Genomic DNA, 11,805 nt, shown 5'->3' with positions numbered 1-11,805 from the left:
GGGTCTAAGGGTCGTCCACAAGAGGGGAAGAAGAAGAAGAAGGCGAGGCAGACGCGCGTTGGCTTGGCACGCGGTTCCCACGAAAGGTTGCAGAGCCAAGCTGGGCGCGCATCATCTGCAAGCTTCGTGCGCGCAGCCAGCTCGGCTCCCTTTGCAGCCTCAGCCGCCGCCCCGCGGCTGGGGTGGCGCTTGGGAAGCCCTGCCCGCCGCCGCTTCCTCCTCCTCCTCCTCCGGAGCCTGGCTGGGCGATGAAAGAAGACCTCCCCCCCGGCGAGGCTATGGCACCGTCGGGGCTCCTGCGAGCGGCGTCGCTCGGGTTCCTGGGCGCCTTCTGGCTCTGGCTGGGGATGGGCGCAGGTGAGGCGCTCCCGGATCCGTCCGGGTGGGTGGGAAGCCTGTGCACCCAGGGGCGTGGGCGACCCCCGAGGGGAGGTTCAGAGGGCCCTCCGGGAGCCACCCTCTCTGCAAGCGGGACTCCGGGGGTGGGTGGGAGATGCAATGTGGGAGGGGGAGAGGAAGAAAGAGGGAGGGAGGGGGGCTAGAAAACCTCCCGCTCTTACCTGGAGCCCCCCTGGGCAAAATTAGGGGAGGGGGTGATGGGTGTGTGTACCATAACCTGGAAAGAAATGGTTTAGATAAGGGTCTCCTGCTTGAGCAGGGGGTTGGACTAGAAGACCTCCAAGGTCCCTTCCAACTCATGGTGATGAAGAAGATTGCTGCGGATGGTTCAGTTTCCAGCCTGTTTGCTTCATGTCTTATTTCAGAATATCACCTCAGTCGCCCGTCTTATTTTGGAAGCGGAGTCCTCCTTATGCTGTTGAGGTTACCTGTTTTCTTGCAGATGTTTCATTACCCAAATAGGCAACCTCATCAGTGCTATTAGGTGTGTGGGGTTTGATCTCTGTTTATACACAGTAGCTTCCTTTGCCGGTGTTGTTGGAGATACAATTGTTCTCCCTGTTCCTTCCCCTTGATTAGGGGGATTGTTTTCTGTTTGATTGTTTGTCTGGGGTTAATCCCTGTTTATCTGTATTCTGGCTATCGGAGAGGATGTGTCCAGTGGTTTGTGGACTACTTATATTGCACTAAATACTATTTATCTTTTTAAAAAAAATCATATTAGCGGTCCACGGGATTTGCAATTATAAATTTAGTGGTCCCTGAGGTCCGAAAGGTTGGTCTTAAACAGAGAGCAAACTCCAAACGCATGAATGCTGACCATGTTACCTTCATGAAACCTCCTGCAATAAAACCACCAAGCTCAGAGAGCACCAAGGACCCCCCCCCCCATTTCGACCCTGAGCTGCAAATATTCTCTTCTGTTGACATTTTGAAAGCCCATCGGATTCTTTCTTTTATTGTGTTTTATAAGCACACAGCAGCTCTGCAAGGAGGTATAAGTGACAGATCCAAATTCAATTCATTGGCTTTGTGGTTGAGTGAGCCTTGAACCCAAGTCCTCCTGCATCCAGAAGCAGACTAGCAATTTAACCTGTGTGGGTGGCTGTGAACAGCTGGTCTCAACCGCAGCTAAATAGCTCTTTTTGTCAGCTATTAAAGCCAAATTAATATTTTTTTGTTGTTCCATTTCAGTGTTCAAAGCCCCCGACCTTCAGAATTTTTTTTCCAGTGGTATTCTGTTACCATTATACTTTTAATAAATGTGTTTATGAAATTCTCTCTCCTCCCACAAGGATGCTTAAAAATGTGGGGATGATTCATAATAACACGATGAAACCACTGTTCATTTAAACCAGGAAATGTACAGGAACTGCTAAAAATTTCCCTACGTTAAATGCTCTTGCAGAGTCTCTAAAGCAGAAGTGGAGATTTTTGGGAATTATAGCCTCTCCTGTCTTCTCAGTAGTCTTTCCTTTCCTTTCCCCTCCTCCTTCTCCTTTCCCTTCCCTTCTCAATAGTTTTCCCTTCCCTTCCGTGGGGCAATTAGATGAGATGATTAAAATATCAAAATCCAATCCGATTAACTCTGTGCATTATCCCAATCGAAGTCCTTTTTTTTAGTTTTGCCATTCATAAAATCTGCTAACTGAAGTTTAGCAGGGAATTAATCTTTGGAAGTATCCGGTGTACCATATTGAACCACTGCTATCTTTTTTTTCTTTTAAAAAGGAGAGCTAACAAGCTTAAAACGATCTGCTTCTCCATTCCACCATGTTCCTTCTTCCCCAATTAGGATGGGTGGATGGTGCTCCCAGGCCTCTTCGTGATGTCTATAATCAAGGCTTAAATGTTCTCTTCCTGATTGCGGATGACTTGCGCCCTGCCTTGGGGTCTTACGGGGACTCCCTGGTGAGATCACCCAACATTGATCAGCTGGCTTCCAGGAGTGTGGTGTTCCAGAATGCCTTTGCCCAGGTAACTGACATCATCATCTTCATTACTTATTTAATTTTTGTGGGAGGGAGGGGGGCGTCTTGGTTAGTCTGGCTGTCTGGAGCATCCTCACAAATCAGGATTTCCTTTCTGCAGACCAGGGGTCCCCAACTTGTGGGCCTTTGCAGAAATGGCCAGCAAGTGTAGAACCATCACCTCTTCCCCCCCCCTCACTGTGCCACAAAAGCCAGAACAGGGGGGGGGGGATTCTCCTCCAGACATGGAGGAGTGGTGGGCGTCTTAAGATATGTGGACTTCAACTCCCAGAATTCCCCAGCCCAAATATGCTTGAGCAGGAGACCTGATACCATTCTGAACAAATGGCTGTCCAGCCTCTTCTTGAAACCTCCAGGGATCGAGCACTCACAACTTCCGTCATCTTTTTGATCTAGAACTTGGGATTTCTGCCACACACAATATATACCTTATTGCTAAACCACATTCTCGTCCCTCTCCTCTCTCTATCTTTCTGTCTTTGTCTCTCTCTGTCTCTTCTCCTCCCTCCCCTCTCTTTCTCTCTCTTTCTCTCTCCCACCTCCCTCTGTCATTCTCTCTCTGTCCCTCCCTCTTTCTTTCCCCCTCCCCATCCCTCTCTCCTTCTCTTTCTGTCTTTCTCTCTCTTTGTCTCTCTGTCACTCACTCTCTCTGTCTTTCACTGTCTTTCTCTCTGTATCTCTCTCTTTCTCTCCCCCTCCCTCCCCCTCTCCTTCTCTCTCTCTCTGTCTTTCTCTCCCTCCCTCTCTCTGTCTTGTCTCTTTCTCTCTCCCTCCTCTCTCTGTCTCCCTCCCCCTCCCTCTCTCTTTCTCCCCCCTCTCTCTCCTCCCTCTCTCTTTCTGTCTTTGTCTCTCTCTGTCTCTCCTCCTCCCTCCCCCTCTCTTTCTCTCTCTTTCTCTCTCCCTCTTCTCTCTCTGTCATTCTCTCTCTGTCCCTCTCTCTTTCTTTCTCTCTCCCTCCCCATCCCTCTCCCCTTCTTTTTCTGTCTTTCTCTGTCTTTGTCTCTCTGTCACTCACTCTCACTGTCTTTCTCTCTGTATCTCTCTCTTTCTCTCCCCTCCCTCCCACTCTCCTTCTCTCTCTCTGTATCTCTCCCTCTCTCTCCCTCTCTCTGTCTGTCTCTTTCTCTCTCCCTCCCTCTCTCTGTCTTTCACTGTCTTTCTCTCTGTATCTCTCTCTTTCTCTCCCCCTCTCCTTCTCTCTCTCTGTCTCTCTCTGTCTCTCTCTCTCCCCCTCCCTCCCTCTCTCTGTCTGTCTTCTTTTGTCTCCAGCAAGCTGTCTGTGCCCCAAGCAGGGTCTCCTTCCTCACAGGCCGCAGACCTGATTCCACCAGGCTCTATGACTTTAACTCGTATTGGCGAAGCCACGCGGGAAACTACACCACGCTGCCGCAGTACTTCAAGGAGAACGGCTACGTCACCCCTGTCCGTGGGGAAGGTTTTCCACCCAGGTGAGCTTCCTCGGGGCTTCCCAAGAGCGTTTGGGGTCCGATCCGAGGCCTGGCTCCAGCCTTACCTGGGTGTCGCCTTTCTGCTCCCCAGGGATCTCCTCGAACCACAGTGACGATTTCCCCTTCAGCTGGTCCGCTCCGGCTTTCCATCCCTCTTCCGAAAAATACGAAAACACGAAGGTAGGCGGGCGCTACGGTTGTTGACAACGAGTGACCACTGATAATACAGGCGGTCCTCGACTTACGTCCACAATTGAGCCCAAAGTTCCTGTTGCTAAGCGAGACATTTGTTAAGTGAGTTTTGCCCCATTTGAGACATTTCTTGCCACGGTTGTTGAGCAAATCAATGCCGTTGCTAAGTTAGAAGCACGGTCGTTAAGCGAATCTGTTTTCCCCCATTAACTTTGCCCGGCAGAAGGTTGCAAAAGGGGATCGCATGACCCCCCGGGACCCTGCAATCGTCATAAATAACGAGTCGGTGGCAAAGCGTCCAAATTTTTATCCCGTGACCCTGAGGATATTGCAATGGCTGTATGAAAAACAGCCATGCGTCATTTTTTTCAGCTCTGTTGCAACTTCAAATGGTCGCTAAATGAACAATTGCAAGTCGAAGATTACCTGTATATCATCATCCGCTTCTTTTAACAGCCCCATCATCCCTTGGAGGTGGTGGAGTCTGGGTAGTTGAATGGAGCTGGGTGTTTACTGGCCGCCTGCCCTTCTTGTTGCCAGAGCAGAGTTTGTTCAGCCAATCTATTCTCCTCGTGCCAAGAAAGAGAGAGAGAGAGCCGAGGTGGCGCAGTGGTTAGAGTGCTCTCCTGCAGCCACTTCAGCTGACTGTTATCTGCAGTTCAGCGGTTCAAATCTCACCGGCTCAGGGTTGACTCAGCCTTCCATCCTTCCGAGGTGGGTGAAATGAGGACCCAGACTGTGGGGGCGATATGCTGACTCTGTAAACCGCTTAGAGAGGGCTGAAAGCCCTATGAAGCGGTATATAAGTCTTAAAAAAAAAAGAGAGAGAGATAAATGCCTGCCTCTACCTAGGATCGAACTCACAGCCTCCTGATTGCGAGGCCAGAGCTCCACCTCTAGGCCACCACGCCACTCTCAAGATTACTTGTATACAATAGAATCTAAATACAGACGATCAATTAGAGATGAAGTCTTTTTTCTTTACGCTTTTCCTCAACTGATTTGAGGAAGTGGTGAGAATTACTTCACTGCTGGAGAAACGAGTAGTAGGCTAGTAGGAGCCAGAGTGCTCTCTCTCTCCTGACTCCTACAACCTTCCTTAGAGGCTTGTTGAGTTTGCCCTGGTCTCCTTCCAGCGGCCAGATCTGTTTTATGACTGCTGTTCTTTCCCTTCAAGGTTTGCAAAGGCAAAGACGGAAAGCTTCACGCCGACTTGATCTGCCCGGTGGAGGTGGCTGAGATGCCCGAGGGAACTTGCCAGATATCCAGAGCACCGAGGAGGCCGTCCACTTGCTGAAGGCCATGAAAAGAATCAAGAGGAAGTTTTTCCTGGCTGTCGGCTATCACAAGCCCACATCCCATTCAGATACCCCCGGGTAAGGCAGTTTCTCCGCAGGGAAGAAGAGGGGAGAGTCCTCAAAGGCATCTCTCCTAGAAGGGCATATCGATAGAAAAGAAATAGAAATGTAGAAATAGAAATAGAAATAAGAGTAGAGTAGAGTAGAATAGATTAGAGTAGAATAGAGTAGAATAGAGTAGAATACAGTAGAATAGAGTAGAACAGAATAGAAATAGGAATAGAAATAGAATAGAAATAGAAATAGAATAGAAATAGAAATAGAATAGAAATAGAAATAGAATAGAAATAGAAATAGAATAGAAATAGAATAGAAATAGAAATAGAAATAGAAATAGAAATAGAATAGAAATAGAATAGAAATAGAATAGAATAGAATAGAAATAGAATAGAAATAGAATAGAAATAGAATAGAAATAGAATAGATAGTGGAATGAAGGACAGGACAGGTATAGGAATAAGATAGGATAGGAATAGGACAGGACAATTTAGCAATTTAATAAATTTAGCAATTTAATAAATTTGTATGCCGTCCAATCCCATGGGACTCTGGGCAGCTTACAGCAAGATAAAATAAGAATTAAAAAATAATGTGAGATATAATTTAAAAAACAACACACCATACATTCCATTTAAGTGGGGCTGGACCTTGTTCAAACAGCCCCAGGCCTGCCAGAACAGCCAGGTTTTAGTAGCTTTTCGGAAGGCCGAGAGAGTGGGAAGGGTCCGGATGTCTACGGGTAGATCGTTCCACAGGCCGGAGCAGCTACAGAGAAGGCCCTTCCCGAGGAGTCGCCAACCGGCATTTCCCGGTTGACGGTACCCGAAGGAGGCCCAGCCTGTGAGATCTTATGAGTCGTTGGGAGGTATGTGGCAGGACAAATATTGGAATGAAGAAAAAAGAATAGAATTGAATAACAGAGTTGGAAGGGACCTGAAGGTCATCCAGTCCAACCCCTTCAAAAGAAAGGGTCTTCAAAAGAAAGGAGAAGTTGGCATTGAAGAAGTCAGGAGCCGAGGTGGCGCAGTGGTTAGGGTGCAGTATTGCAGGCCACTTCAGCTGTCTGTTATCTGCAGTTCAGCGGTTCAAATCTCACCGGCTCAAGGTTGACTCAGCCTTCCATCCTTCCGAGGTGGGTAAAATGAGGACCTGGATTGTTGGTGGGGGCAATATGCTGACTCTGTAAAACCGCTTAGAGAGGGCTGGAAGCCCTATGAAGCGGTATATAAGTCTAACTGCTATTGCTATTGCTAAGTCAAAAGGGACTCGGCTGGTTGATTATCTAAACCAGTGTTTCTCACCTGTGGCCACTTGAAGACGTGTGGACTTCAACTCCCAGAATTCCCCAGGTGGGCATCTTGACTGAGGAATTCTGGGAGTTGAAGTCCACAATCTTCAATCCACCAAGGGAAAGAAAACTTGATGCAAACTATACATGGACCTTGGGTATATCATGGAGTTTTCTCTGTATCCTTCTAACTGTCTAAATTTCTCCCCAATATCCAATTCTTCTTCTTCTGTCCCATGGAGTCGTTAACAACGAGGAAAATGTAAAGTGGGTTTCACGAACAAGGTCACACTCTCACTGTTTCGATTGCCTGGAGTGGGAAGATTAGCTAAAGGACAGAGTTAGATGCAGGAAAAGAGTGTCGTTCGGAAAATATTTATCTGTTGTCAAAGCAACTGAGCCCATCCCAAGTGATGGAGTCTCGTTAGGAAGTCAGTTTGGATCATCTCTTCTCTCCAGGAATTCTCAGATTATACCCTTTGGAAAATGTCACCTTGGCTCCCGACCCGGCACTCCCTAAAAAGCTTCCTCCCGTTGCCTACAATCCCTGGAGGGACCTGCGGCGGAGAGACGACGTGGCAGCCTTGAACCTCAGTTTCCCTTACGGGCCCATCCCAGAACACTTCCAGGTAGAGTTTCCCTTATGGGCCCATTAGATCAGTGTTTCTCAACCTTGGCAACTTGAAGATGTCCGGACTTCAACTCCCAGAATTCCCCAGCCAGCGAATGCTGGCTGGGGAATTCTGGGAGTTGAAGTCCGGACATCTTCAAGTTGCCAAGGTGAGAAACACTGCATTAGATGATGATCCGGTTGTGGTCTGAAAGAGTTGGATGGCCAGTCTTTTGTTTTTTCTCCTGTGGGTAGTCCTCAACTTACAACAGTTCATTCAGCGATGGTTCAAATTTACCATGGCGCTGAAAGAAGTAACTTTGCAACTTTAATAAGATTTCTATGCCGCCCACTCCCTAGGGACTCTGGGCGGCTCGCAACAAAAGTAAAAACATAAAATATCAAAAAATACAATTATTTTAAAATAAAATATCATCCATTCACTCACATGGGGCTGGATTTTAATCAACAGCCCAGGCCTGCCGGAACAGCCAGGTCTTGGTGGCTTTACGGAAGGCCTGGAGAGTGGTAAGGGTCCGGATCTCTGCGGGCAGCTCGTTCCATAAGTCCGGCGCAGCTACAGAGAAGGCCCAGGATGACGATTTTTCAGAATTAGGACCAGGAGTCACGCGATCAAAATTCGGACACTTGGAAAGGGGCGTCTGCTTCTGGCCGTTGCAGTGTCTCGGAGTCACCTCCTCCCTTTGTTTTGCAACGAACAAAGGCAATGGGGGGAATGCCACACCCACTTAACGCCGCGTTACTACCTGAATAGCTGGAGGGATTCACGTTAACAACGGTGGCAAGGAAAGTTGCAAAAGCTCACACTTCACACGGTCCTGCTCAGCCGCTGAAATTTTGGGCTCAGCTGTGGTCATACGTTGAGGACTACCTGCATTAATCGGGGAGGCAGGCGTATTGAAAAACGAAATGACCTCCTGAAAGACTTTTCAGAGGCTGCTTTGACTGATGGTGTAGCAGCCACAACTCATTTTTTCTTCCTGGGGTTGATGAGCTCCCCTCCCCTCCCGACAGGTGTGGTTGTTGGTCATTTTAATATGTCTATTTTGTACTTGTATGTTTCCCCTTCCCGTTTAAGTTGTTTCGCCGCCCTGAGTCCCTTTTAGGGAATAGGGCGGCAGATAAATAAAATAAAACTTAAACTTAAGCTTCCCCTTTTGCAAACTTTGTTTTGTAGTGTAAGATTCGCCAGAGTTATTTCGCCTCTGTTTCCTACGTGGATACGTTGGTGGGGAAGTTGCTGGCTGCCCTGGATGAGACAGGCTTCTCGCACAACACGGTGGTGGTTTTCACCGCAGACCACGGTAAGACTTCCTGGCCACTTGGGAGTTTCATCGCAAACCCCACAGCTTCATTTTCTGGAGAAACGTGACGAATTGCACCTCTTGACCTCCGGAATAACGCAGCTTCTACACAAAGGCTTGTCTCGTCCAATGAGTTACGTCGGGGTTTCCCAACCTTGGCACCTTTTAAGAGGCGTGAACTGCAACTTCCCAGCCGGCTGGGGATTCTGGGAGTTGAAGCAGTGGGGGGGGATTCAAACGTTTTTTTACCACCGGTTCTGTGGAGGTGGCAGAGGGAGGAGACTGCAAAATCTCCACTCCCTCCCTACTCCGGAGTGGTGCAGTGGCCTAGAGGTGGAGCTCTCACCTGACAATCAGGAGGCTGTGAGTTCGATCCTAGCTAGAGGCAGGTGTTTCTGGGCACCGTGAGAATATATATGCTGAACAAAACTCCGCATGGCGACAGGAAGGGTATCTGGCCATTAAACACACTGCTAGCTCCATTCAGTTTCCCAGACTCCATCCTGCAAGGGATTATGGGTCGTTAAAAAATGATGAAGCAGGGTGGGACTTTTCCTCTGTGCCTAATGATTTCAGACTAATTCCCTGTTTGACTCCTCTCCACACCTCGTCCAGTCTCTTTACGACATCATCACCTCCTATTTGGTTCTAAGACTGGCTGGAGAGTTTTGGAGACTTTAAAAGCTCGGCTGTTCCTTGATATCTTTGTGGTCGATCCACAGGATTCCTCTCAATGCTGTCTCCCCTTCATGGCTCTTGGTTTCATTTAGGCTGGTCCCTGGGTGAACACGGCGAGTGGGCGAAATACAGCAACTTCGACGTAGCCACGCGAGTGCCATTGATGTTCTACGTGCCGGGAGTGACCACTCTGATCTCCTGACCGGGGGACAGAAAGTTTTTCCCATTCCTTGATCCCTTTGTTCAAGATTCCTGCTCTGCGCTTCCAGGTAAAAAACCCACCATTAACAGTGCAAAAATTAAAAGCCTGACCTTTGGTTGCTAATCCGAGGAGGCCTTCCCTGTTCGCTTCAGACATGCGGCTGTTTTCCTTGTTAGATTTTATTCAATGCCAATGTATATTTTAGCGTGAAAATTCTGCGGGGCCGTTTTTGGTTTGGTAAGCCATTCTGGAAAAAACAGTAAAATCTTTCAAAGTAAGTAGATGCCAGAGGTGAAATGCTACCAATTCAGGCTGGTTTGCCCAAACCGGTGATAAAAAATGCTAAAGAAAGTTCCAACTATCAGCTGTGCCGTTCGATTTATATTCGCTAGAAAGCAGGAAATCCTGCCTTTTAGGGAATCTAAGTCACGTGGCACAGCTGATCCAGGGCTCAGAAAAGGCTTCTTAGCACTTACGGTGTACATGCGCCAGTGAAGCAAACTGATAGCAGACTTCAGAGCATTTCATCCCTGGTAGATACCGGTTTTTTCCCCCAGGTTTCCTGGCTTCAGTTCATTTATAATGTTGAAAAGGCCAGAATGGCTCTGCTTACCAAGGCAGGGCATCCATAGAACTCGCATTCTATTTGTCATAAAACACACGCTACGGGACGCAGAAGAATGGACGTAGGTCGTAGGAGGACCAAATCTGATTGAATGTTGGGAGCAAACAGGTCTTAACAATGAAGGCAATTTGACAGTGGAATCAACTCCCCAGAGAGAGAGAGAGAAGCTCCCCTTGCTTGAATTAGATCAAAGTTGGTCAATCAACTGTTGATTGTCCTTGTCCTTGATTGGTTTTAACGGACTCAACTCAAGGATTCCAGTTGGGTTCCAATGTATCTCCATCTTGAATGGATTCCCGGGCATTGATCATCGAATAATTGCCTCTGCTGTTCTCACTGGGGTGGAATGGTGTCTGGATTCCAGGAAGGAGGGAGAAGCTCCAAGAGGACACCATCACTGATCTAAGCACATGAGGAGCACATGAGTGTGTGTGCTTTCTGCGTGCGCTTGTCTGGCTGCAACCCAGAAGTGGAGCTGCCCAGGAGTCATGCGCACACCGGAAAATGCACTTCCAGTTTCCAGCAGATGCCTGCTCGAGGTCAGCCTGACTTCTGGTTACTGGCATGCATGTGCATGCAATGAACAGCTGGCTGGCATGCATGCTCGCACCAGGAAACCAGGTCTTCCAGTTTCTGGCACAGCCGCACGCACAAAGGCCAGCTGATCGTTGGGCGCCAGAACCCAGAAGAGGAATTGGCGACGCCGCGCAATGCCAGGCGACGTGTCTCCAGATGCCACTTTGGGCCTGCATGCCATAGGTTCCCCCTCACGGGCTTAGATAGACAGGAAGAGAGTTAGGCAGGCTCCTCCTTAACTATTCTCAGAGTGTATCTTTGGCGATGTGAATAGCTACTTTAGTTTGGCACGATTCTGTCTGTGGGTAAGAAAGAACAAAGGACAGAAGTAACTCCGGGTATCGTTCTTGGCTGATTGACACTCCCTACTCTAATTCTTTCTCCTATCCCACTCCAGGAAACCCAAAGAAATGGTTGAGTTGGTGTCTCTCTTCCCGACCCTTGCAGAGCTGGCTGGACTGACCGTCCCCCCTGCGTGTCCCCATCCCTCCTTCCACGTCCCTCTTTGCAGTGAAGGGAAGAGCTTGGTTCAGTACTTCCCATCCTCCGGCGGAGGGCGGGAAGACCATGGCTCCAAGCGAAAAGGAACCCCGGTTGCCTTCAGCCAGTATCGCGTCCGGGAGACACCCCTGCACCGAATTCTGATTTGCCGTTACTTCAAGATATAAGAGTCATGGGTTACTCCATCCGTACGGCCGGTTACAGGTGCACCGTCTGGTTTGGGTTAATCCCGACAACTTCACCATCGACGTGAAGGACATCCATGGGGGAGAGCTGTATTTTGAGGAGAGCGACCCCCATGAAGATCATAACAGGTACCACGAAACCCTGCAGGGATCCCCCATTCCAAAGCTTTGCCGCCTAGTTGATCCGTTGGGATCCACTTCAATTCAGTGAACCTCTGCCAAGCAATTGACCTCCCATGGGGGTCGTATAGACGTCATGCTTTGTGTTGTACACAAAGACGGCTCCATTTTTGTATCAAAGGTTTTAAATGCTGATATAGGAATAAATTTGAATTTATGAATAATTAAATATGTATTCTCTTTATTATGAGTTTCAGCTAATATCCCCAATGAAAATATTTGCACAATATTGGAAAAGTGAAGAGAT

The 11,805-nt window shown here is 48.3% G+C and overlaps 1 protein-coding gene across 1 annotated transcript; it reads left to right on the top strand.

The window, feature by feature from the left end:
• The first annotated feature begins 228 nt into the window (after positions 1 to 228).
• On the top strand, positions 229 to 9,491 carry LOC116516158 (iduronate 2-sulfatase-like). The gene is given in 12 exon segments (XM_032228562.1): positions 229 to 357; positions 2,195 to 2,376; positions 3,660 to 3,809; positions 3,811 to 3,838; positions 3,930 to 4,018; positions 5,208 to 5,274; positions 5,277 to 5,378; positions 5,381 to 5,406; positions 6,756 to 6,766; positions 7,146 to 7,305; positions 8,485 to 8,611; positions 9,382 to 9,491. Coding segments are annotated over 12 exon segments (1,161 nt in total). The 5' UTR covers positions 229 to 248.
• Positions 9,492 to 11,805: the final 2,314 nt, after the last annotated feature.

This window comes from Thamnophis elegans, chromosome 12, assembly GCF_009769535.1.
Source record: "Thamnophis elegans isolate rThaEle1 chromosome 12, rThaEle1.pri, whole genome shotgun sequence".
NCBI lineage: Eukaryota > Metazoa > Chordata > Lepidosauria > Squamata > Colubridae > Thamnophis > Thamnophis elegans.
Note: the sequence above shows the minus strand (reverse complement) of the source record. Positions and strands in the feature narration are given on the sequence as shown.